The sequence below is a fragment of the Cetorhinus maximus genome, chromosome 20, assembly GCF_964194155.1.
Source record: "Cetorhinus maximus chromosome 20, sCetMax3.hap1.1, whole genome shotgun sequence".
Classification (NCBI taxonomy): Eukaryota; Metazoa; Chordata; class Chondrichthyes; order Lamniformes; family Cetorhinidae; genus Cetorhinus; species Cetorhinus maximus.
The window spans coordinates 57,359,187-57,381,652 of NC_135898.1; the positions used below are offsets into that span (position 1 = coordinate 57,359,187).

General features: G+C 40.5%; 1 protein-coding gene and 1 long non-coding RNA gene across 2 annotated transcripts in view; one reads left to right on the forward strand and one right to left on the reverse strand.

Annotated features, from left to right (window-relative positions):
- The window catches only part of LOC144694393 (regulator of G-protein signaling 10-like), a 52,649-nt gene extending 45,454 nt beyond the window's left edge, over positions 1–7,195 (reverse strand). Inside the window, exon 1 of the mRNA XM_078564743.1 lies at positions 7,061–7,195. Within this exon, the coding sequence (XP_078420869.1) occupies positions 7,061–7,112 (52 nt within the window). The 5' untranslated portion in view covers positions 7,113–7,195. The remainder of the gene's footprint in view (positions 1–7,060) is intronic.
- LOC144694402 (uncharacterized) overlaps positions 1–22,466 on the forward strand; it is a 1,120,079-nt gene that overhangs the window by 1,022,450 nt on the left and 75,163 nt on the right. The window lies entirely within an intron of this gene.

Below are 22,466 nucleotides of genomic sequence, written 5' to 3' on the forward strand. Positions count from 1 at the left end.
AGGAGCAGACCATACTTTGATACAGCTGGCAACAAAGAAATATATATCAAACTATCTTTTTTAAACTGAAAATATGCTGCAATCAAAGTTTACAATGTTGTTACAGTCTTTAAGGGCTTTAGATATCTTTATAAACAATAGAGTTTTATGCGCACAACAGCCTTTTATCACATTGATTACTTAGTCTATTGAAATGTATTTCTTGTGTTTCTAAAATGGCACTACGAAAGTCTAAAGTAATGGGATTTTCCTTCCTCCTTTCAATATTCTTCCCCATTTTGGAGACAAAGTTGGATCGAAAAGACTTTCTTTTTTATATTTTAAGTTTTTCTTGATTTGTTTATGCAACTGTATCCTTCAACTCAACATGATGTTACAAACCTCTTCAAATACTTCAATGCTTCTGTGTGTGTGTGTAATAAATTCTGATTACTAACATCTTTCCAATGAAGAATTCTGTTTTAAAACATAAGAAGTTGTAGCTGTACTATGACATGAAACTATTACTGTACATTTATCTGAACTTTTATGTTGTTGCCACCCAAGTACAATTTATCCAGGTCTTCTCATAGACCCAGTAACAATTAATGTCAACTTAGTGAGTCCCTTTCATGATTATAATTATATCTTATTGCTATGCAGCCTAGTATATTTTAAAAAGCCCTGAAACACAATGTGCTAAAAACTGAATAAAAGGAATCAGCAGTAATTTGGTAGTAAAAGTGTAACAAATTTAAATAGTTCAGTAAAAGAAATATGAAAAATACAAAACAGAGCTATCTAACAATCCAAGTTTTGGTTCAAAACTTTAGGAGTCTATTTGAGCTCTATCAAAGAGTTGATGGGATTTAGTCAACTGACCATAAAGGATGGTATTTAATGGAAGTGACAGGGGTCTCACCCGCCTGCTACAGAGCCAGTGAGAGCCCCAGGTCACCTTCTTTTGGGAAGGCCCACTGAATTAAGTGCCTGAGCGGGCAGTGACAGGCCTTCCCTGAGATCAAGGAATCTGAGGACAGAAATCCTGCCCCTGAGAGCTGCTGGCCAATCACAGGGCATTAAATTTCGCCCATGGTTTCTGTAGTAGTATAATTCCAGTTCTCAATAAACCTATATTAGGAACTATCCAATTTGATGTGTTTGGCTATATTTTCCCCTTTCAAGCTCCACATTAAAGGAGACTCTATGCCACACTGATATTTATGATTCCCAACAGTTGGTATATTTTGTCATTGGGCTTTTCTGTTGCTGTTGCCAATGTCCAAACCATTCTATGGTCTCGGATAAAGGGTTAAATGGAGGCATAAAGACAATGGCAAACAAACGGCACAGACTAGAAGAGCCGAATGGCCTGTTTTCTGTGCTGTAGTGTTCTATGGTCTTAAATGACAAAGCTGCTCTATTTTCTTTATTAAATCTTTCCTCTTGAGAGATTTACTCATGTGCATTTGTTGTGGCGAAATTGCTAATGTGTTTCTAAAGAATGGGTTCCTAAATTAGTGAAGAAATGTATTAGTGCAAAAGGTTATCCAATGCTAACACAAGGGTTAGAACAGATCATTCTGTGAAAATGCATAGCAATATGGTGGACTCCCCTCGTATAATTTCTGATGTTAAGTTTTGCATTAAGTAACTAATTTGACATATTTTCTCACAAAATGGGATTTCTCTCAAAGAATCAAATAGACCAATTTACAAATTAAGTCCATTTTATAAAAAAATCTAGGTTGTAAATTAAAAATGAATCACTGTATTTATAGCAATTCACATTGCATTTCATTTAAGCTTTAATAAATTATAGACACAATATATTAGGAAATGGGCACTGTCTAAATAAGGTAAAGTTAGATGATCGGAAGCATTTAATAATGCTTATGGCACAGATGTGGAAAGCAGCTACCAGTGTTTTCCATCAGTTGCTTTTATTTTCTTTGTAATTTTGCATCAGTTTCATTCGATAATCATCTCTTTAATGCTGTCAAAAACGGTAGGTAATATTGACATGATATTAGTAATCCTTTTGAACATTAAAGCTATGACAGTGACAACTAACTCACAATGGAAAATAATTAGCCGTAAAAAAGTTAAAATTTCAACTCATCACAAACAAACAGAACACTAAATAATGAAAGTATCACACTTGCCAAATATTCTGCTTGAGATTTGATCCTTTTGTCAGTTTTTTGCCTCACTGATTAAATATGTTGGCTTTATAAATAGCAATATTGTCCAGTATGCAATGCTGGTTCCTGACTTTTGCATTAGGCAGGAAGCTTTGCAAAGCAGAAGTCGGGATTATTTGTAAATAAAATGCATAATTTAAACAAAAGTAAAATAGAAAAACTCCTGATGGCATTTTGTTTTAACAATACACCATCTTAATTGCTGCATCCTGTAGCTTTAATGAATTTAAGGGTTACCTTGGGTCATTATTTACCCTTCCTATCCTGGAAATCAGATTATATACCTGCTAATTTCAGTTTGATGTTCTGTGACTCTACTTGGTCTATTAAATACACCAAGCACCAATAGTGAAAAATTATCTTAATGTGCAAAAGAAGTTCTTGTGAACACTATCTTAAAAATCCAAAATACACCTAGACCACTTCTTTAAAGTAACAGTTATAGAACAAAGAACAAAGAACAAAGTACAGCACAGGAACAGGCCCATCGGCTCTCCAAGCCTGCGCCGATCATATTGCCCGTCAACTAAAACATTTTGCACTTCCGAGGTCCATATCCCTCTATTCCCATCGTATTCAGGTACTTGTCAAGCTGCCTCTTAAACACCACTATCGTACCTGCTTCCACCACTTCCTCTGGCAGCGAATTAGACACTCACTACCCTCTGCGTAAAAAACTTGCCTCGCACATCTCCTCTATAGTTTTCTCCTCTCACTTTAAACCTATGTCCCCTAGTAATTGACTCTTCCACCCTGGGAAAAAGCTTCTGATTATCTATTCTGTCCATGCCACTCATAATTTTGTAAACTTCTATCAAGTCGCCCCTCAATCTCCGTTGCCCTAGTGAGAACAATCCGGGTTTCTCCAACCTCTCCTCATAGCTAATAACCTCCAGACCAGGCAGAATCCTGGTAAACCTCCTCTGCACCCTCTCCAACACCCCCATATCCTTCTGGTAATGTGGCAACCAGAATTGCACGCAATATTCCAAGTGTGGCCTAACCAAGGTTCTATACAGCTGCAGCATGACTTCCCCGCTTTTATACTCAATAAACCTGCCAATGAAGGCAAGCATGCCATATGCCTTCCTGACTACCTTATCCACCGGCGTTGCCACTTTCAGTGACCTGTGGACCTGTACACCCAGATCTCTCTGCCCGTTAATGCACTTAAGGGTTCTGCTGTTTACTGTAAAATTCCTGTCTGTATTAGACCTTCCAAAATGCATTACCTCCCATTTGTCCAGATTAAACTCCATCTGCCATTTCTCCACCCAAGTCTCCAACCAATCTATATCCCGTTGTATCCTTTGACAATCCACTTCACTATCTGCAACTCCTCCAACCTTAGTGTTGTCTGCAAACTTACTAATTAGCCCAGTTACATTTTCCTCCAAATCATTTATGTATACTACAAACAGCAAAGTTCCCAGCACTGATCCCTGCGGAACTCCACTAGTCACAGCTCTCCATTTAGAAAAGCACCCTTCCACTGCTACCCTCTGTCTTCTATGACCAAGCCAATTCTGTATCCATCTTGCCAGCTCACCTCTGATCCCGTTCGACCTGCCCTTCCATCGTCGATCATCTTTGTCACTTACTCGAAAAACTCGATCAAGTTAGTGAGACACGACCTCCCCTTCACAAAACCATGCTGCCTCTCACTAATTCGCCCATTTGCTTCCAGATGGTAGTAAATCCTGTCATGCAGAATCTTCTCCAATAGTTTCCGTACCACTGACGTAAGGCTCACCGGCCTGTAATTTCCTGGATTATTCCTGCTACCCTTCTTAAACAATGGAACAACATTGGCCATTCTCCAGTCCTCTGGGACCTCACCCGTAGCCAGTGAGGATACAAAGATTTCTGTCAAGGACTGAAATTATACTGTAACGCTGTTAGGATTCAAACATTTAAAGACCCTTAGAAGGAAAGTGTGAAATGTATCAAGCGCTGATCAATAAGCATTACAAATCCCATTACCTCTCTTCCTGAATTCCTAAATGGTCAGTGTTCAAAAAAGTGAATTCATAATATCTAGTTCTTGGGAGTCTTTTCTCAAAAATGTAACTTTCTTTTAAAAAATGTTGAAATTACAGTATTGGGTATCTAAGCATTCGAACTAGCATGATTTAACTAATAGGAAGTGGATAGTGCAAGAGTTTTACTCCAACTTTTAGCCTGCATTGTTTAATTTATTAATAGCTGGGTGTAACAATTAGGTTGTGCTGATATCTGGCTTTGTACTAATTCATTGTCTGATTGCATTATGTATAGCCACACTAAACCAGCATGTTAATATATATGTCAGTCTTTGTTGATAATCTATATAATCTTCAATGCATCAGCTGACATACATGGTCAGTTTCCCTGAATTTTCTATTTTGGTGATTGTTACTTATGTTTAAAAATCTTATGAAATTTAATTTTATCTTACTGAAGCAAATTGTAGTTTAGCACCATGGTTAAACCACTGAAACATGCATTTAATGCAAATGGTTAAACAATTTTCAGAAGATTTCAAAAAAGTTTTGCACTAGCCTACGTTATGAAATGCAGTCCTAATCTCAACTGCATGGTGTGCATAGTGTAGAGTAACAGCATGCTAGCCTTAACAAACCATGCTGTTAGCTACTGGCACCTGTACTACATGCAACATTTTTCACAATGATCACAGCAGTGAACTGGAAAAAGTATTTGCTGTGCCAATGAAAAAAATGAATCAGAGAGAAACCTGCAGATTCTAATCAATTATATCTCACTGCATGTTTCAGAGCTGCATTTTGTGGTTTGTCAAGCTCAATTACTGAGAAACATGTCCACTATGAAATATTACATTTTAGGTATACATAAGGCAGACCCAACTGGTGAAGAATTGAATTAAAACCAACAATAAATGTAAAATCTCACCCAGCTGCACAACAATCGTTATTTCAATACTGGATTGTCTTTTTTGCAATCATGAGGATTGCAGGTAGCACAAAGGAACCAAAAATGTGACAATCAGCCAAACCTGTACGTTAATTAACCCAGAGGGGTATGTGTAGAATTAATTTCAACCTATACCATATCTTATGTCACAACAAGCATGGAATATGGGATTCAAAGATAAATACACGCCGTCTCAATCACTGCTTTCCAACTGCAAAGTGGATACTGGGATAATTGGAAAATATTCAGTCAACCAAATGTACAGTGCATGAGAATCTGTTTAAGGCATGTAAGAAGACATAATGTACTGATAACGCATTCTTCTTAAGAGTATCTAATCATGAAAGATCAATGATAGGAGTAAGGGGGCACAGTAGACGGATAACCCAGGTAAAGGAGAAGGGAGCTCAGACTAATTTCCTTTTCCGTAATACCAGTATGATGATGATGATGGTCATGGTTTGGATCCCAAAGCGGCTAGTTTTGCCCAGCACACAAACTTGGTGAAGAAAGCAGTTTCATCACACTTGTCATGCATGTCTTAACCAATTAGTTATGTACAAAATGGCTGTTCTGTATGTGGTGTTTGTCTATCTTGTGAGACAGGTAATCTCCAGACGGGGCAAATGCAATCTGATCAGAAGAAATAACAGATGGGTAGAGAATAACTACACATACAAATACATTCTGCCTCCTAACTTTCCTCTGTGCTTTGTTCTGAAAAGAAAACTAATGCTTCTAAAGAAGTTTAAGTGCTGCCAGATGGTGAAAAAGATTACGAAGAAAAGCGGTAGCAAGTCCTTCCCCGTAGCCAATTCCTCATTCATGAGGTCGAGAAAGCGCATTCTTGGACTAACACCAATAAAAAAAAAACCATTTAGCAAACAGCAAGAGCTCTCTGGCGGGTGGAATTTAAAAGAAAAGCAGTTTGGACCGTTAAAGATCAAGAGAAACTTGGGGAGTCAGCTACTTTCTATCTGACACTTTCCAGCTTCTGGTTCCGCATTTTGGCGCAAAAGTGAGTCTGACAGCGAGCGAGGGGCCGGCGTTCAGCACAACTTTCCGCCCGGGCAGCCGGCTTCTCGCAAAGTGCGGCAACTCCGCAAAAAACAAAACCGTTAGCGGGAGAGGGAGGGGGGAGGGGGTGGTGAGGGGAGAGAGGATAAGGGGGGGAGGAGAGAGGAGGTGAGGAGGGGGAGGAGAGAGGGTGAGGAGGGGGGAGGAGAGAGGGAGTGAGGAGGGTGAGGAGAGGGAGGAGAGAGGGAGTGAGGAGGGTGAGGAGAGAGGGAGTGAGGAGGGTGAGGAGAGAGGGAGTGAGGAGGGTGAGGAGAGGGAGGAGAGAGGGAGTGAGGAGGGTGAGGAGAGAGGGAGTGAGGAGGGTGAGGAGAGAGGGAGTGAGGAGGGTGAGGAGAAGAGGAGAGAGGGAGTGAGGAGGGTGAGGAGAGGGAGGAGAGGGGGGATAAGGAGGTGAGGAGGGGAGGAGAGAGGGGGTGAGGAGGGTGAGGAGAGGAGGAGAGAGGGAGTGAGGAGGGTGAGGAGAGGGAGGAGAGGGGGGATAAGGGGGTGGGGAGGGTGAGGAGAGGAGGAGAGAGGGGGTGAGGAGAGAGGGAGTGAGGAGGGTGAGGAGAGGAGGAGAGAGGGAGTGAGGAGGGTGAGGAGAGGGAGGAGAGGGGGGATAAGGGGGTGGGGAGGGTGAGGAGAGGAGGAGGGGGGATAAGGGGGTGGGGAGGGTGAGGAGAGGAGGAGAGAGGGGGTGAGGAGAGAGGGAGTGAGGAGGGTGAGGAGATTAGGAGAGAGTGGGTGAGGAGGGGGAGGAGAGGAGGAGAGAGGGGGATCGTGTGAGGGGTAACAAGAGCCATAACCCAGCCGAGAGAAGCAGCCGCAGTCCCAGCGGCTGAGCGGGGATGGGGCAGGAAGCGGCGAGTGTCCCCCACCCTGGACCTTACCTGAGGGTGGCCGCTTGCGGCTCAGCCGGCTGACAGCTTTGGACACGAACATGATCCTCGGTGAGACTTGAGGAGGGAGGGGGAAGAAGGAGCTCGGACTCTCTCTCGCAACTTCAGCTCTTTCCCTCTCTCACTGAGTCACTGACGCGAGAAGTGTGCATCTTCCTCCTCCCCTCTGCTATAACAAGTGTGGCATGGGCTTCCTGTGGTTACACTTGGCTCAAAATGCATCACAAGTTCAGCCCTCGCAATTCATTGACACCCAAACAGCCTCTGAAAGAACAGGAAGAGAGAGAGAGAGGGAGAGTAAGATCAAAGAAAGGAAATATGAAGCTGTGTCATCAGTGTATGTTGATGAAAGGGTGTCCAATTCCTTTTACTGATTCCTCAGTGCAGTCATCAACTATGCAGAATTCTTCTGGGCTGTTCAGGGATTACCCGGCCTGTAGGAAACTCTGCCTGCTTAAAGAATGCATACTTGAAATAAAATCTTAATAGTTGGCTGTATTGTCATCAAGTCCAACGCTTTGCAAAGAATTTAATAAGTTTTGAGGCAGCTAATCAATAGGAGTTGGCAACATTTCATTATATGTGTTTTTGTCTGATTTTTTGCTATATAGAATATAAATGATCAAAACAAGCCATTCAGGCCAATTAGTTCATCCTGGCATTTATGTTCCGCCTCAGCCTCTTCCCATGCTTTCTCCTAGTAGTGTAACTGTTCTCCTTTCTCCCACGTGTGTTTATCTAGCTTCCCCATAAATGCAACTATCCCATTCACCTCAACTACTCCCTGTGGTAGCAAGTTCCACATTCTCATCACTTTCTGGGTAAAATAAAGTTTTTTTTCTGAATTCCCTAGCTGATTTCTTGGTGACTATCTTATATTGATGGTCTTCAGTTTTGCTCTTGCCCACGAGTAGAAATGCTCTTTCTATGCCAACTCTTATAAAAATCTTTCATAATTTTAAAGACTTCTATTAGATCAGCTCCAGCTTTCCTGATTGGTATAACCTCGCAGTTCTGGTATATCCATGCAATATTTTGTAGCCTTTTCAGTGCCTCTATATAATTTTCATAACATAGTGAGCAGAGCTGTACATGGTACCCCAAGTGTGGTCTAACCAACGTTTGATACAAACTTAGCATCATCTCTTTACTTTTCAATTCTATCACTCCAGGAATAAACCCCAGTCCTTAGTTTACTCTTGTAATCTACTACGGAAGTGATTCGAGAAATTATGGCGTATACACAATAGAGTTATCCTTCATCTAGACCATTTTAATTGTCCCAACAACATCCACCTGTTTCCATTGTTATAGCTTGCTTCCAGTATTGTCCTCTTCAATTTTGCAGACTGATCTTGTAATGACTTGATGGAGCAGACAGGTTTTAACAAGAAACAGATAAACTTTATTACAGAGAGCTTTTCAGGTGCTATATGCTTGACCAGGACCCTCGTCAGGAAGCCCCGCCGCCCCTGGATTACCCGCGTTTGGGCTCGTTGGTTGGAGCCTCCAAGAATATCATGTGACCCCTGATAGACAGCAGGAGAGGCTATACTTCCAGTTACTACATTTCCTCCCCTTTAGTTTGTTACAGTTTCTATTTACAGAGAACATTTGAATATCCAACAAAATATACATATGTACAACTTCAGGTGATTAAAGATTAAATCTCTGAGGTGCTCTCCTTATTCAGTTAGAGCAGCGTAGCTCTACCACTTGAGGCTTGACATGATCAGGAACTGCAGCACGAGATACGTCATTAGAAAGTGGCAGTTCTGGGTTAGGCAACTCTACAGAGACATCAGGCATGTCTATCCTAGGTCGACCTGTCACCTCAGGAATTGCCTGTTCGACGTTAATCACAGGTGGAATAGGTGGTTGTTGGAATTTCTCTATCATGAATACGGCCCACGTGTTTTCAAATGATTTTATCTTCCACTTTCACCTGGAAGAATAAGGGACCAGTCTCTGAGACAATGGTTCCAGGAACCCAACAAGGTCCACTTCCAAAATTTTGCATGAATACTGTGTCTCCTACACTGAATCTGAGAGTTTTTCTGTGAATATCATGATTCAATTTTTGATTACTCTACCTTCCCCTCTTAAGTTTGGAAACACCAGACTTAACCCTGTAAGTAGGTGACGTTTCAACAATAATTCAGACGGTGTTGTAGGATAACTGAGAAGAAAGCGGGAAAGTCGAGTTTCTAGAGTAGTTTCTGATTGCCTCTTCATTCCAGATTTGAAAGTTTGCACAGCTCTCTCAGCTAAACCATTTGATGAGGGATGGAAATGGACTGTTTTAATATGTCTGATTCCATTTAAACTCAGAATCTCTGAAACTCTGTACTGGTAAAGATGGTACCGTCATCATAAACAACGATTTCTGTTAGGCCATGTATACTAAAACAATGATGCAGCTTCTCGATAGCTGTGCTCAATGTTAGTGATTTGACTTTGTATACATCCATCCATTTAGAATGTGCATCTTTGATCAACAAAAACATGGTACCTAAGAATGGTCCTACATAATCAATATGTAGTCTAAGCAATGGACTCTCCCTAGGGCCCTTGGTCTAGAATTAAACTTAAACCACTGCATTGTTATGGATGACTTCGTTTGGAATTGCGTTTTCACGAGGTCCACTAATTCATTAAAGGACTTAAGGGCGCATTCGGGGACATCAGGCTGCAGGTGAGATTGTATGTCTCACTACCACATACACTCAAAAGGATTTCTTTCTGTTTTTCCTCTGCGGTAATTTAGCTTGCTACAAAATAAAAATCAAGGCGCTATACATACTAGCTCCAGTGTTCCATAGTCACATCATAAGGATCGATTCTGCCAAAAAATGGCATGACTGGTAAGTAGTCTTTTCTTTTTTCTTAAGGTTCGATGTACTCACATTAACAAGGTGAGGTGCAGTGTCAGAGCTATTTTACCTTGTTGCCAAATGTAATGACTTAATGGAGCAGACAGGTTTCAACAAGAAACAGATAAACTTTATTACAGAGAGCTTTTCGGACGCTACATGCTCGATCAGGACTATTGTCAGGAAGCCCCACCGCTGCCCCAGCCACCCCCTCCACCCCCCACCCCCTACCCCACCCCCCCCCCCCCCCCTTCCCTCCCCGGATTACCTGCATTTAGGACTCATTAGTTGGAGCCTCCAAGAATATCACGTGACCCCTGATAGATAGCAGAAGAGGCTATACCTTCAGTTACTACAGGCTTCCCTGTATCTCAGCCCAATTATCAGCTGTCTCACTCTTTGTTTACTGTTAGTGGCTGCTGTTGGGAAGGATCTTGCTCCCACTTTCTGTTTTCAGGTATTACAAACCTCCTTAACCACTTGTGTTAAGGTGGAAAGAACCTGCTTTTATATATTGACTTTCACATCCTCAGAACATTCCAAAGTGCCTTACAGTCAATTAATTACTTTTGAACTGTTGACTCTTAGGCAAACACACAAGCAGTTTGCACACAGCAAGATCCGACAAACAGTACTAAGATAAATGACCGAATAAACTGTTTTGGTATTGTTGGGGAATGAATGTTGGCTACGACATCAGGAGAATTCTCTGCTCATCTTTAAAAAGTTCCATGGGATCTTTTAAGTACAATTGAACTCCCTCGGTACTGCATTGATTGGTCAGCCTAGATTATGTGATTAAGTCCTGGAGTGGGGTATTAAACCACAATTTTTTGACTCAAGCCGGAGTGCTACTAACTGAATCCATGTTACACTTTTAGCAGTGAGACTTTCAGCACTGACAATGTCAGTGGAAAGAAAAACAATCAATGAATTGATGTATGTTCATCATGCAAACATACGACCTAGGAGCAGGAGTAGGCCACTTGGCCCTTCAAGCCGTCTCTGCCATTCAATAAGATCATGCCTGATCTGATTATAACCTCCTGCCTATCCCCAATAACCTTTCACCCTCTTGTTAATCAAGAATCCATCCAGCTCTGCTTTAAAAATATTCAAAGACCCTGCTTCCACTGCCTTTTGAGGAAGAGAGTCCCAAAGACTCACGACCCTCTGAGAGAAACTATTTCTCCTCATCTCTGAAATCCCTAAATGGGTGACCCCTTATTTTTAAATAGGGACCCCTAGTTCTAGATTTCCCCACAAGAGGAAATATCCTCTCTACATCCACTCTGTCAAGATCCTTCAGGATCTTAAAGGTTTCAATCAAATCACTTCTTACTCTTCTAAACTCCAGTGGATACAAGCCTAACCTGTCCAACATTTCCTCAAAAGACATCCTGCCATTACGGCAGGCGGATGGTAAATGCCAAGCTGCCCAAATCCCAGAGGGAAACTTGAAGCAGCTGCCACAGCTATTTGCAATTTGTATTTATTTCAAGATGAGGGCTTTGAATCCAGTAAAAAGGACACCGAGGCTTAGAGGGTTTTTACAAAACTAAATTAAACATTTATTAATTAAAAAATGATTTTAAGCACATACATAGGTTTACAAATTTCTACTATGATAACTCCTAGCTCCCCTAGTTAATCTAACTCCAGTTACAGCTCCGTTAAGGCAACTGTAAAACACATAAATTTTAAAAGACCCAGGTAAAGTAACACGATACCCTGAACAGTCGAATTCAAAGTGAGTTTTCTTCACTTCAGTTCTTGCAGACAGCAATTTGGGCACAGAGGCTGAAGACTTTTCACACTTGTTAGATCTTTGAATTCCTTCTTCCCTACACACAACCTCATCTCCTTTATATAGATTTCTCCCTTTCCAATGTAAATCCCATTGTTCCAATATGCCTTTTCAACTCTACTTTCCTAATAATAAAAATTTTTCATAGAACCAATTTTATCAGTAAACTTTGGGAAAAATAAACACACTTTCTTAACTTCTTCTGGCTAGGTGAAACATTTCACCCCCTCTTTTGAATTCAAGCTAGTCTGGTTTATTTAAAAATGCAAATGTTCCCTTAACACCTCACATTCTAAAACTTCCCCCATGTTTACCTACTTAGCATTTCAAACCTAGCTTCCCATCTCTTATGTCAAAGCACCCAGACCAGCTGTCTGTAATTCAATTAAAACCCACACACACAGATCCATAAACACAGACCCCACTATTAATCTACAATAAATTCCAATTACATTATGAAAGTTATTATATCTTCCTAACACTGCCCATTCCTGGTATTAGCCTAGTGAACCCTCTCTGAACTGCTTCTAATGTATTTACATCTTTCCTTAAATAAGGAAACCAATATTGTACACAGTACTCCGGATGTGGTCTCACCAATGCCTTGTACAACTTCATAGTAGACATAATAGGACTGAAAATGCTAAACCAGCAGTTGAGGGTTGGTGATTTGAAGTTATCGACATTAAGTCTAATAATAAAAGGAGAAAAGCACACTTCAAAAAGTAAGTTTATTTAATTTAAATTTACAACCTGTGCTATTGGGAGCACCAAGGCTGATTTAATGATAAAAATTGGTCGCATTGGAACACCGAAGCATGAACTGTAAATTGGAATATAGCTTCTAGAAAATTGGAACTTGCGAAACTGCATCCAATGAGAAGTTGCAGCTCATTTAACTAAATTAAAAAACATTTAATGAAATATGTGTAATGTGTGTCCCATCACATGTATTATTCTGACCTTGACAGAAGCCTGATACAGACAGTCTAAGATGGTATGTTCTGTTTGGTATCTTACTAGGAGACAAATAAAATCACTCCATTGCATGATGAATTCTGTATTTGTAGATTTGAAAATACCTAGAAGCCATCAGCCCCAACAAGGGACCATATCTTCCGTGCAGGGCAGCATCTGTAATGTAAAGGACAAGCAGTAATCATTGTTCTCAAGGCATTTGAACAATGGTTGATAGTCAGTGTTACCAACTCTGGCTGGACATATTTCAGGAGACTTGGAGGAAGTGACATCATGGAAAACCGGCAGCTGGCATGAGCGGGTTCTAGGTTTATGAGGCTTTTTTTATTCATTCATGGGATGTGGGTGTCACTGGCAAAGCCAGCATTTATTGCCCATCCCTAATTACCCTTGAGAAGGTGGTGAGCTGCCTTCTTGAACCGCTGGACTCCATGAGGTGTAGGTAAACCCACAGTGCTGTTCGGGAGGAAATTCCAGGATTTTGAGCCAGTGACAGTGAAGGGACAGTGATATATTCCCAAGTCAAGATGGTGTGTGGCATGGAGGGGAATTTCCAGGTGGTGGTGTTCCCATGCATCTGCTGCCCTTGTTGGCTGAACATGGATACAAATCCTGCCCCATCTCATCTTACTGCTGCCGTTGTACAATAATTGTGGTGGGTGGGGGTAGAGATACTGGAAACATCAGCAAAAAGAAAATCTCAATCTGAGCAGCTGAGCTAGCGGCTACCCTCGCCTTTTACCTCAACTTCTGATATTGCACTTGACAATTCATATGACTGCACCCCTCCTCCCCACCCCCACCATGTTCGCAGTGTCTCAGCCAGTGCTGTGAGACCTTTGGAGTGATGATGATAATGAACCAAACTGGCCCAACTCACCTACTGGCGTCAATGAAATATTGTTTTGAAATCTCCCAGAAGGCTTTATTTGGCCACCAGATGATTCATGCTGATTCCAGACCATTCCGGGAGGGTTGGAAACCCTATTGATGGCATTGGTCACTGTTGCCAATGTGGAAGAAGATAGGCAGAATTTCATTGTAACTATTTGTCTAGCTCATCATCTTGTGTACAGATAGACTGTCACAGGGTGTAAAAGTCATGTTAGTAATCAGGTATTAGTAAGGTTTGGATAGCATACTGTCTCCACATTGCTGACTAACATCTTTTTCTAATTTTGTAGGCTACAACTTGACCTACTGGAGTACAACTAAGCACATGCCCTGAACTCATGTGAAACTGGCATTATTAAAGAAAGCTTATTTCCTGGATCTGTGCTGCAGCAGACTGCAGTCAAAATACAAAAAGCATGGTGCATACTTCAGCAGAGAGTGAATAGCATTGTGGATGCAACACTACATCAGTGTCTGGCTTAATCATGTCAGATTCCTTCTCATGTCATCTTGAAAGGTACATGCAAAATAACATTTTAGGACTGTCTTCACTGCAAGGGTCTGTGTAGCTCAGTAGGATATTTGGTTGTGCATTTACTACTGAGCCAAAAGGGGAGCTCCATCAGTATAAACTGTGATTAAAGTAATACATAATTTTATTAGCTTTCTTGAAAACGCACTCCCACATGCACACATATTTGACAATCGACTTTTGTCCTAAAATGGTTAAACATGCAGCAAGAATTTTCAATAGGAAAGTGATTCATGGGTGCATGTTTCATCCATATTATTTGTCAGTAGAAAGTATGTCATACAGATTTCTTTTTTCATTTCATTTCATCCCTTCTGACTCGTATGCTCCCTAAAACTTTACTGATTTTGCTAAACAATCATCAATGTTGAGGATTTTGTAGGCCTCTTTTTATAGTGAGTTGTGAAGGAAATATAGATTTTGTTTAGTACCACACTTCAGTGATAAAAAATACTGTAAAGTGAATAAAGCTGGAAATATATCTATGTACATAGTCCCATGTCCTTTCACCCATGCTAGTTTTTCGCTTCCATTTTATATATAGGTTGTAACAGTGTACCATGGCACCTCTTCCCCTTTTAAGATGTAAACTTCACAACTTATGTAATTTTCTACCTCATATGATTCTCATTTATCATCCACACCTGCTCTTATAATGATTTTACCAGAACAAAAGTGTACTTTCTTCAACAATTCTGCAAGAATAGGCTACCCCTCAGGACCTATCAAAACATCGCAGAAATGTGGAATAATTTAAGTAGGATTGTTCGAAATATTGAACAAACCAGTGGTGGTACTAGAGCTTAAGCAAAACCCAACACTGATAATATTAAACTGGTGAGTGACATATGGTGCAGGCAGAGTAGGTCATTCTGAATGAAAGATGCCCTTGCCATTGTATCAACGTATCAGATCAGGCTCAATGGGCTAATTGGCCTACTCCTGTTCCTATTGGTGAAGATACATATTTCAGAAAAAGTATACCTTACTGAATTTAGTTGAAGCTGTTCCCTAAGAATGGGCTGAACTGATGTTTTTAATCTCAGTATTCACCACCACATTGAATCAATGTTGGAAATACTTATTTGACATTAATAATACTTTAATAAACATAAAGCAACAAGGAGGCTGATTTTCTCTGTGCTCTGTGGGTAACAAATTATAAACCCTGAATGTTTACTATTTTGTTGAACATAGCACACATAAAGTCCTCCAAAGTGTTTTATTCTAATTTGTACCAGGTCAACAGAATATAGCAGCACCCCCTTGGTAATGACCATGAAATTCAGCTTGCTGTAACTCCAAAAATACTACATCCTTACAAAAAGGAGCTAAACGTGGTATCTTCTTAGTCCTATTTCAATTAACCTGCTGTAATTATGTTTGCCAATACAATCAAACCTAACTTCTGTGACATTCAGATAAGAGAGTTCATTGAGAATATATAGAATTTGGAGTACACTTTTGGGGCATTGGCTGTGTAATGCTTTACCACATTCTGCAAGGACGCCCACAACCAACCTATTACATAGGCAGTGCATGTGGTCGCATTCCTTATCTTCTTTGTCTGCAGCAGCTTATAGGCATGCAGCATGGCTGCCTAATATGGATGGTACCCTGGAATGCCAAAGAGGGTGACCGTGCTGACACCCATCCGGCACAATATAACGTTCACTTTGCCAGCCATGTAAGGGTCACATGCTGTGCCAGCCTATCCCTAGATTCTGTCTCATACCTCTGCATTGGTAACCTTTCACTTTGATTTTGCCTAGCACAAAATTCCCATCCCAGTACTTAACACACTTGCAAAGCATTGGGAATGCCTTTTGGAACTTCCTAAAGGCTGTAAGAATGCTTCCTCTTTTAAGTTTCTGCATCACTTTAAATTTCATCTGCACTGCAACTTTTCAGTCCCTTCATTAGACTAGGTTACTGAATAGGGCCAAAGCTGCAGTTGTAGCTATAAATGCTTATATAAATGAGTTGATCCAGCAAAGTCCACCTACATTTTACTTCTGACTACGTTTGCACAGCACATGGCCAGTTGGGACTGAACCTGATGATGTCTGATCTCTAAAGTCTGTTCAACAAGCACTTTATCTGCATGATCAAATGTAAAGCTAGACTTTCTTCTTTGTGAATAGTCACATTGTTGTTTAATTATTTATTTAAACAAAATTTAATATGGTATTTTATAAACCAAATTGACTTTTTTCAAGATCTATTTTACTGTGAAGAAAATTTCTGAAAGTAAACGCAGAGTCGTGAAGTTAAAATGAGGAATTTGGAGTAATGTAATGGATGATTTCACCACTCGAATTCACTTCCTCTATCAAGCAGAAACTTGCATTGGAACTCGCAGTGTTCTGTAAAATAGTTTGTGTGTAATTTTCCTTGTAGTTTCACAGAGCGTTGTGGCATAGCCGAGCCGTGTTGATTTGTTTATACGTTCTTAAGTAAATTACTAGGACTTCTGGTGCTCCTTTCATTGAATTTTTTAGCCAAAAGAAATTCTTAATACGCTAGATGAGCCTTGTGCTGGAATGCTGAATTCAATCTGTATTTTAAATTAGATTAGTTGTAGGTGAGCTATAAAGATCGTAATTGAAAAATGCAGAAGGACCAAGATATTGCGTACCTTAATACCATTTGAGTTTTCAAGTTTTGATTATCTTGTTCAGGCTTGCTCCGTTCACAGAACAATGATACATAGACAGGTTGGTGAAATGGGCAGATACATGGCAGATGAAATTTAACACAGAGAAGGTGAAGCGATGCATTTTGGTTGGAAGAACGAGAAGAGGCAATATAAGCTAAAGGATACAATTCTAAAGAGGCTGCTGGAACAGAAAGGCCTGGGAGTATGCTCCGGAGATGAGGGATGTCATTACATGGACAAGTCAGAGAAACTGTGGTTGTTTTCATTAGAAAAGAAAAGGTTGAGAGGAGATTTGAAAGAGGTTTTCACAATCATGAGGGGAAACTGTTCCCACTGGCAGAAGGGTCAAGAAACAGAGGGCACCAATGTGAGGCAAATGGTAACTGTCACCTATGGTGACATGAGGAAACGCTTTTTTTTTACAAAGCAAGGATCTGGAATGCACTACCTGAGAATGTGATGGAGGTAAATCAATAAAGGTTTTCAAAATGGAATTGGATAGGCACCTGAAGAGAAAAAAATTAAGGCTATGGGGAACGTGCGAAAAGAGGCAATGGGACAATAGAGTGGAGATCCAAAGAAACTTGTACACCCAGGTATGTAGATCATTAGAATACAACAGTGTAAAACTCATGCTTCAGTTATACAAAGCCCTGGTTAGATCACATCTAGAGTACTGTGATCAGTTCTGGGCACCACTCCTTAGAAAGGATATATTGGCCTTGGAGGGGATGCAGCATAGATTTACAAGAATGATACCTGGACTCCATTGGTTAAATTATGAGAAGAAATTATACAAAGTGGGGTTGAATTTCCTAGAATTTAGAAGGTTAAGGGGTGTTTTGATTGATGCTTTCAAGCTATTAAAGGAAACAGAAAGGGTAGATGGAGAGAAATAATTTCTGTTGGCTGATAAAAAAAAACATACTTTTTCAAAAAATGATATTTCAGCCATGTGTAAACCACTTCTGTTGTTCTGGATCACTTCCCTGTCCTATATGTAGTCTCCCTTTTGGGCAGTAATATAAGCCACTTACTTGTGATTTGTTCTGAGGGACTGAGAGTAAAATACATCAAAGGTGAGAAAAACTTTAAAACTATTGAGGATCAGCCATTGACTGTTCAGTCATAATGGGCCGCAAACTCCGAGCTCCCCAGCATTGGATTTGGGGGGCACCTGGAGTAGGAACCAGGTAAGGGTTTGCATGGCAATTGCCCAGAGGAAGTGCATATTTCCACTGGACAATTGCGCTGTGCTGGGAACCATCCAAAAATGTGGTTCCGCCAGGGTTATACCAATAATTAGCCAGAAAACGTTAGAAGAATTAAAACCTCTTCTAACTTCTGGGTAGCTATTGTAAAGACCCAGACTGACCTCCCAACAGGACTCCCCCAACAGCTCTGATCCCCCAGGGGACTCCCCCCATCCCTGAATAACCACCTCCTCCTCCACGGTATTCCCCACCCACCGACCCCTCCATGGGATTCCCCCTCCCGCACAGGACCCGGGTCCGACTCTTAACCCCGACCGACCCCTCACCCCCCCACCAAGTGCCTCAAATGTCCCACCCTCCAGCCACCCAGCTCCCAAATGTCTGGCCTGCTGCACCCCCTCCTGATGTCCAACCCACTCCCACCATCCCCACCCGACCTCCGAACACCTCCACCCCCCAAATCCTTTTCACTTACCTTCTCCCTGGCCTGTCAATTTGAATGGGACCTTTAAATTTACCTAATTTTCGGCAGCTAGTGCCGTAAAAAAAGCGTGTCCTCCTTCAATTCGACAGTGCTGGACTTCGGAAGCAGGCGTGCTGCTTTGATCTCACCTAGCCTGAGTTGGAAGGTCGGGCGAGACAGAAATTGGTGTAGGTAAGTGGGCACAGAGTGGCAATCCGACACTGACTGCCACTCCAAGGAAGCTGCAGCCCGATATTTTATTTAATTAGCTTAATTCCACAGAAGATGGAAGTTGGCTCATGAATATGGAAAAACACGATAGCAATAGAGGGAAAACATTATGTACACACAAATAAAAAGGCAGGACAAACTGACAGAGAAACAGGTCAAGCAAAGGAACAGATGAAAACAGATGAAATAAAGTTAGTTTTGGGCAGCAACATTTTGTGGGGACTAGACACAATGAAACAATGCTGCAAATATCACTATTACTACAATCGCCTGTTAATAACAGTCATTAATACGCAAACATTTAAAACAAAATCAATCATTGGAGTCGCAGATGCTGTTTGAAAACTTCATCTGGTATGCAGAGTTCAAACTTCATATTTTAAAAATGAATTATTGTGCTGAAATTATATCCAGCTCATCTTCAGTCTCACAAAAATTGATTTGTCAGTAAAAATCACCTGCTACTAAGAAGACAGCTCAAAGTGGGTATTGTGGCATTTGTCAATCAAATCCTAAATTGTCAAAATAAAAGAACTTGTTTCTTGCAATTTTGTAAGAAATGGAATTGCTCTTGCATTTTGCCTTCCTACCCTTTGGCTTTGCTAATCTGCACAGGTTGATCCCATCTGTCATCTCTTAAATTCCTAACTATTAACTTTTGCCAACCATTAAATTCTTGCCCTTCAACAACCTTTTAGCATGAGCGTTCAACAGCAATTTCAAAAGCATAAACCTCAAATCTGTAATTTTGCTACAGGTACTCTGTTCGCATCCATGTATTTCAACAAACGGATCATCTGGTTATTATCACATTGCCGTTTGTGGGAGCTTGCTGTTCACAAATTGGTTACTGCATTTCCTGCGTTACAACAGTGATTACACTTCAAAAATACTTAATTGGCTGTAAAGTGCTTTGGGTCATCCTGAGATGAAAGACACTTAATAAATGCAAGTCTTATTGTTTTAACAACTTCCTTTAACATGTCGCTTTTATTCTAGATTTGGATATTTTAAGACAATTATAATTTTGTGACATTTAGCAGTTCGTTTTTTTAAATCATGTTTACACAATTTGTGTTAATGTTTTCTACTAAACTTTAATTTATAATAATGATATTTAAGGAGTAGTCACAATTCTGTACTACATCCAGAAACAAGATTAACAATCTTAACTTCTCCTCATACTACTTAGTACTTAATTAGTTACAGATTTAGCTGCTGTCCAATAGCACCACTGCAGACTATTATAGATACACCTAATTATTAACAAAACAAAACAAAAACAGAATTACCTGGAAAAACTCAGCAAGTCTGGCAGCATCGGCGGAGAAGAAATCAGTCAACGTTTCGAGCCTCCATGGCCCTTCGGCTGCAGTTCTGCCGAAGGGCCATGGAGGCTCGAAACGTTGACTGATTTCTTCTCCGCCGATGCTGCCAGACTTGCTGAGTTTTTCCAGGTAATTCTGTTTTTGTTTTGTTTTGGATTTCCAGCATCCGCAGTAACTTTTAGCTTTTTGTTACACCTAATTATTGCTTGGAGCCAGGACCAATACTATCATTTCAACCTGTGCGCACCAGCAGAAAAGATCGAACCAGTCATTTTATTGTATGTAGATATCTCACCTCTTTTCTAGGGATAGCCATCTGCCAGCTTCAAAATCTCTGAGTATTAAGCATTAAATTCAGATTGTCTCCGCTCCAACTGCTTTTGATTCAAGCTGTACTCGGTCTATAACAGCTGGCAAGAGAGCCTTGAGGATTCAGGGATTAGGAGGAAATAGTCCTGGCTCCCACAGCTGAATAATTATGACCTGAATTGTTAAAAAAAATTTCAGTTCACAGACCAAACATGCAGTATTAAACATCAAATCTTCACTGAGCTAAAATTCCTTTTGGCTCAATGTCAGCAAAACCCAAACTATCTTATACATGTTCCAGGCTGCTACCTCGAGGTCAATAAACCTTCTGAGTTCAATTTCTGTTTGACCCTGTGCTGTTTCCTATTATCCTCCATTGCTGAAACCCTAATCCACACCTTCAACAACTCTAGGATTGATTTCTCGAATGACCTGCCTTACCTGCTGTCAAATTTGGGGATTTTTTAAACACTAGTTATTCTTTCAAGTTCAGTGTTACCAGCAACTCCTCTGAACAGATTTCAAGCCTCCGAAGTGTCCTTTTCCTGCCCAATGTCTAGGTAAAGAATTGTGATTGCAACAGATACCTCTTCCTCAGTACACAATTCCTAGAACGCATGACGTCTCCAAGTGATTCTTCTTTCTTCAAAACGCAGACTGAATATGTAGTATATCAGACCAAGTTTCGATCTCTAGATGTTGGTTATATTTAAATCAGATACATATTGTAAAGCATAGAATCATACATTTCACTACCTACCTCAATCCCTCATTCAAGCACAACTCAGAATAACAGCACAAAGTGGCCATTTGGTCCATTGTGCTTGTGCTGGCTCTTTGGCAGCTATCCAATTAGTCCTGCTCCCCTTCTCTTTCCCCACAGCCCTGTGAATGCTTTCTCCTTCAAGTATTTATTCAATTTCCTTTGAAAGTTATTATTGAATCTGTTTCCACCATCATTTCAGGCAACGCATTCCAGATCACAGCAACTCGCTGTATTTTTTTTTGCTCATCGTATTGCTGGTTCTTTTGCCAATCATCTTAAGTCTGTGTCCTCTAGTTACCAACCCTTTTTGTCACTGAAGACAATTTCTCCTTATTTTCCCTATCAAAATCTTTCATAACTTTGAACATCACTGTCAAATTTCTTCTTCACTTCCCCACTCTAAGAACAACCCCAACTTTTCCAGTCCCTCCACACAATTGAAGTCCCTCATCCCATCAAGCCAAAAGACATTCTGCCTATCACACAAATGAGTAATGTGGTATATCAATATTAGTGTCAGTTTGATGCCAGGTATGTAGGCCATACGTCCCAACAACTGGTGGATCGCATCAAACAACATGTCCCTTCGGCTGTTCACAATAGGCTAAGTACTGATCGTAATCAACCAGCCTATGCTTGCAAAACTCAGAACATAATGTCTAACATTAGATGAGATTTTGAAATTGGACAGCACTTGCTGAACAATCCCAAGTATGCTAAGAATTACACTAACCACCAATTTAAGATTATCATTTGGGCAATGTAGTTCACTTATGCTTGCTAGAAGCTGCTATATTCATATGCAGGGACCTGTCCTCTGTGAGCAGAAAGAACATGTCCATGTTCCTTGGTTCATTCTCCATTGCAATACCCTCAACCAGAGTCGACTTGTTAACCAATCAGCACCCTATTCCCATGTTGCATAAATTGTTCCTCCCTTTGAAATTTGATATTATGTTTGTCATGCTGAGTGCAAAACAAAAAGCTTCAACAGCTTTTTCCCCCAGCAATACTCAAGTACCATACTGTCAAATAACTATTTGAAAAACTGAAATATTAGTTGAGTTTTAATAAATAACTGAATGCTTGAATATCAAATGAAAATCATTTTTATCTACAAATAGTTGTGAAAGGTTACTAAGACGACTTGTCAAGGTGAAGTAATTACTTCCTTAAATGGCTCACAAAATAAGCATTTTTCTTTTCAGACAATTTGAGACAAGTTCAAGGGCTCTTCCACTGAGCCTAAATGACAATTCAGTCAAGAGGAAATGAAGCAGACACTACACTAAATTGAAGAAAAGTAAACATATGGTGTATTAACTAATTAAACAAAAAACACA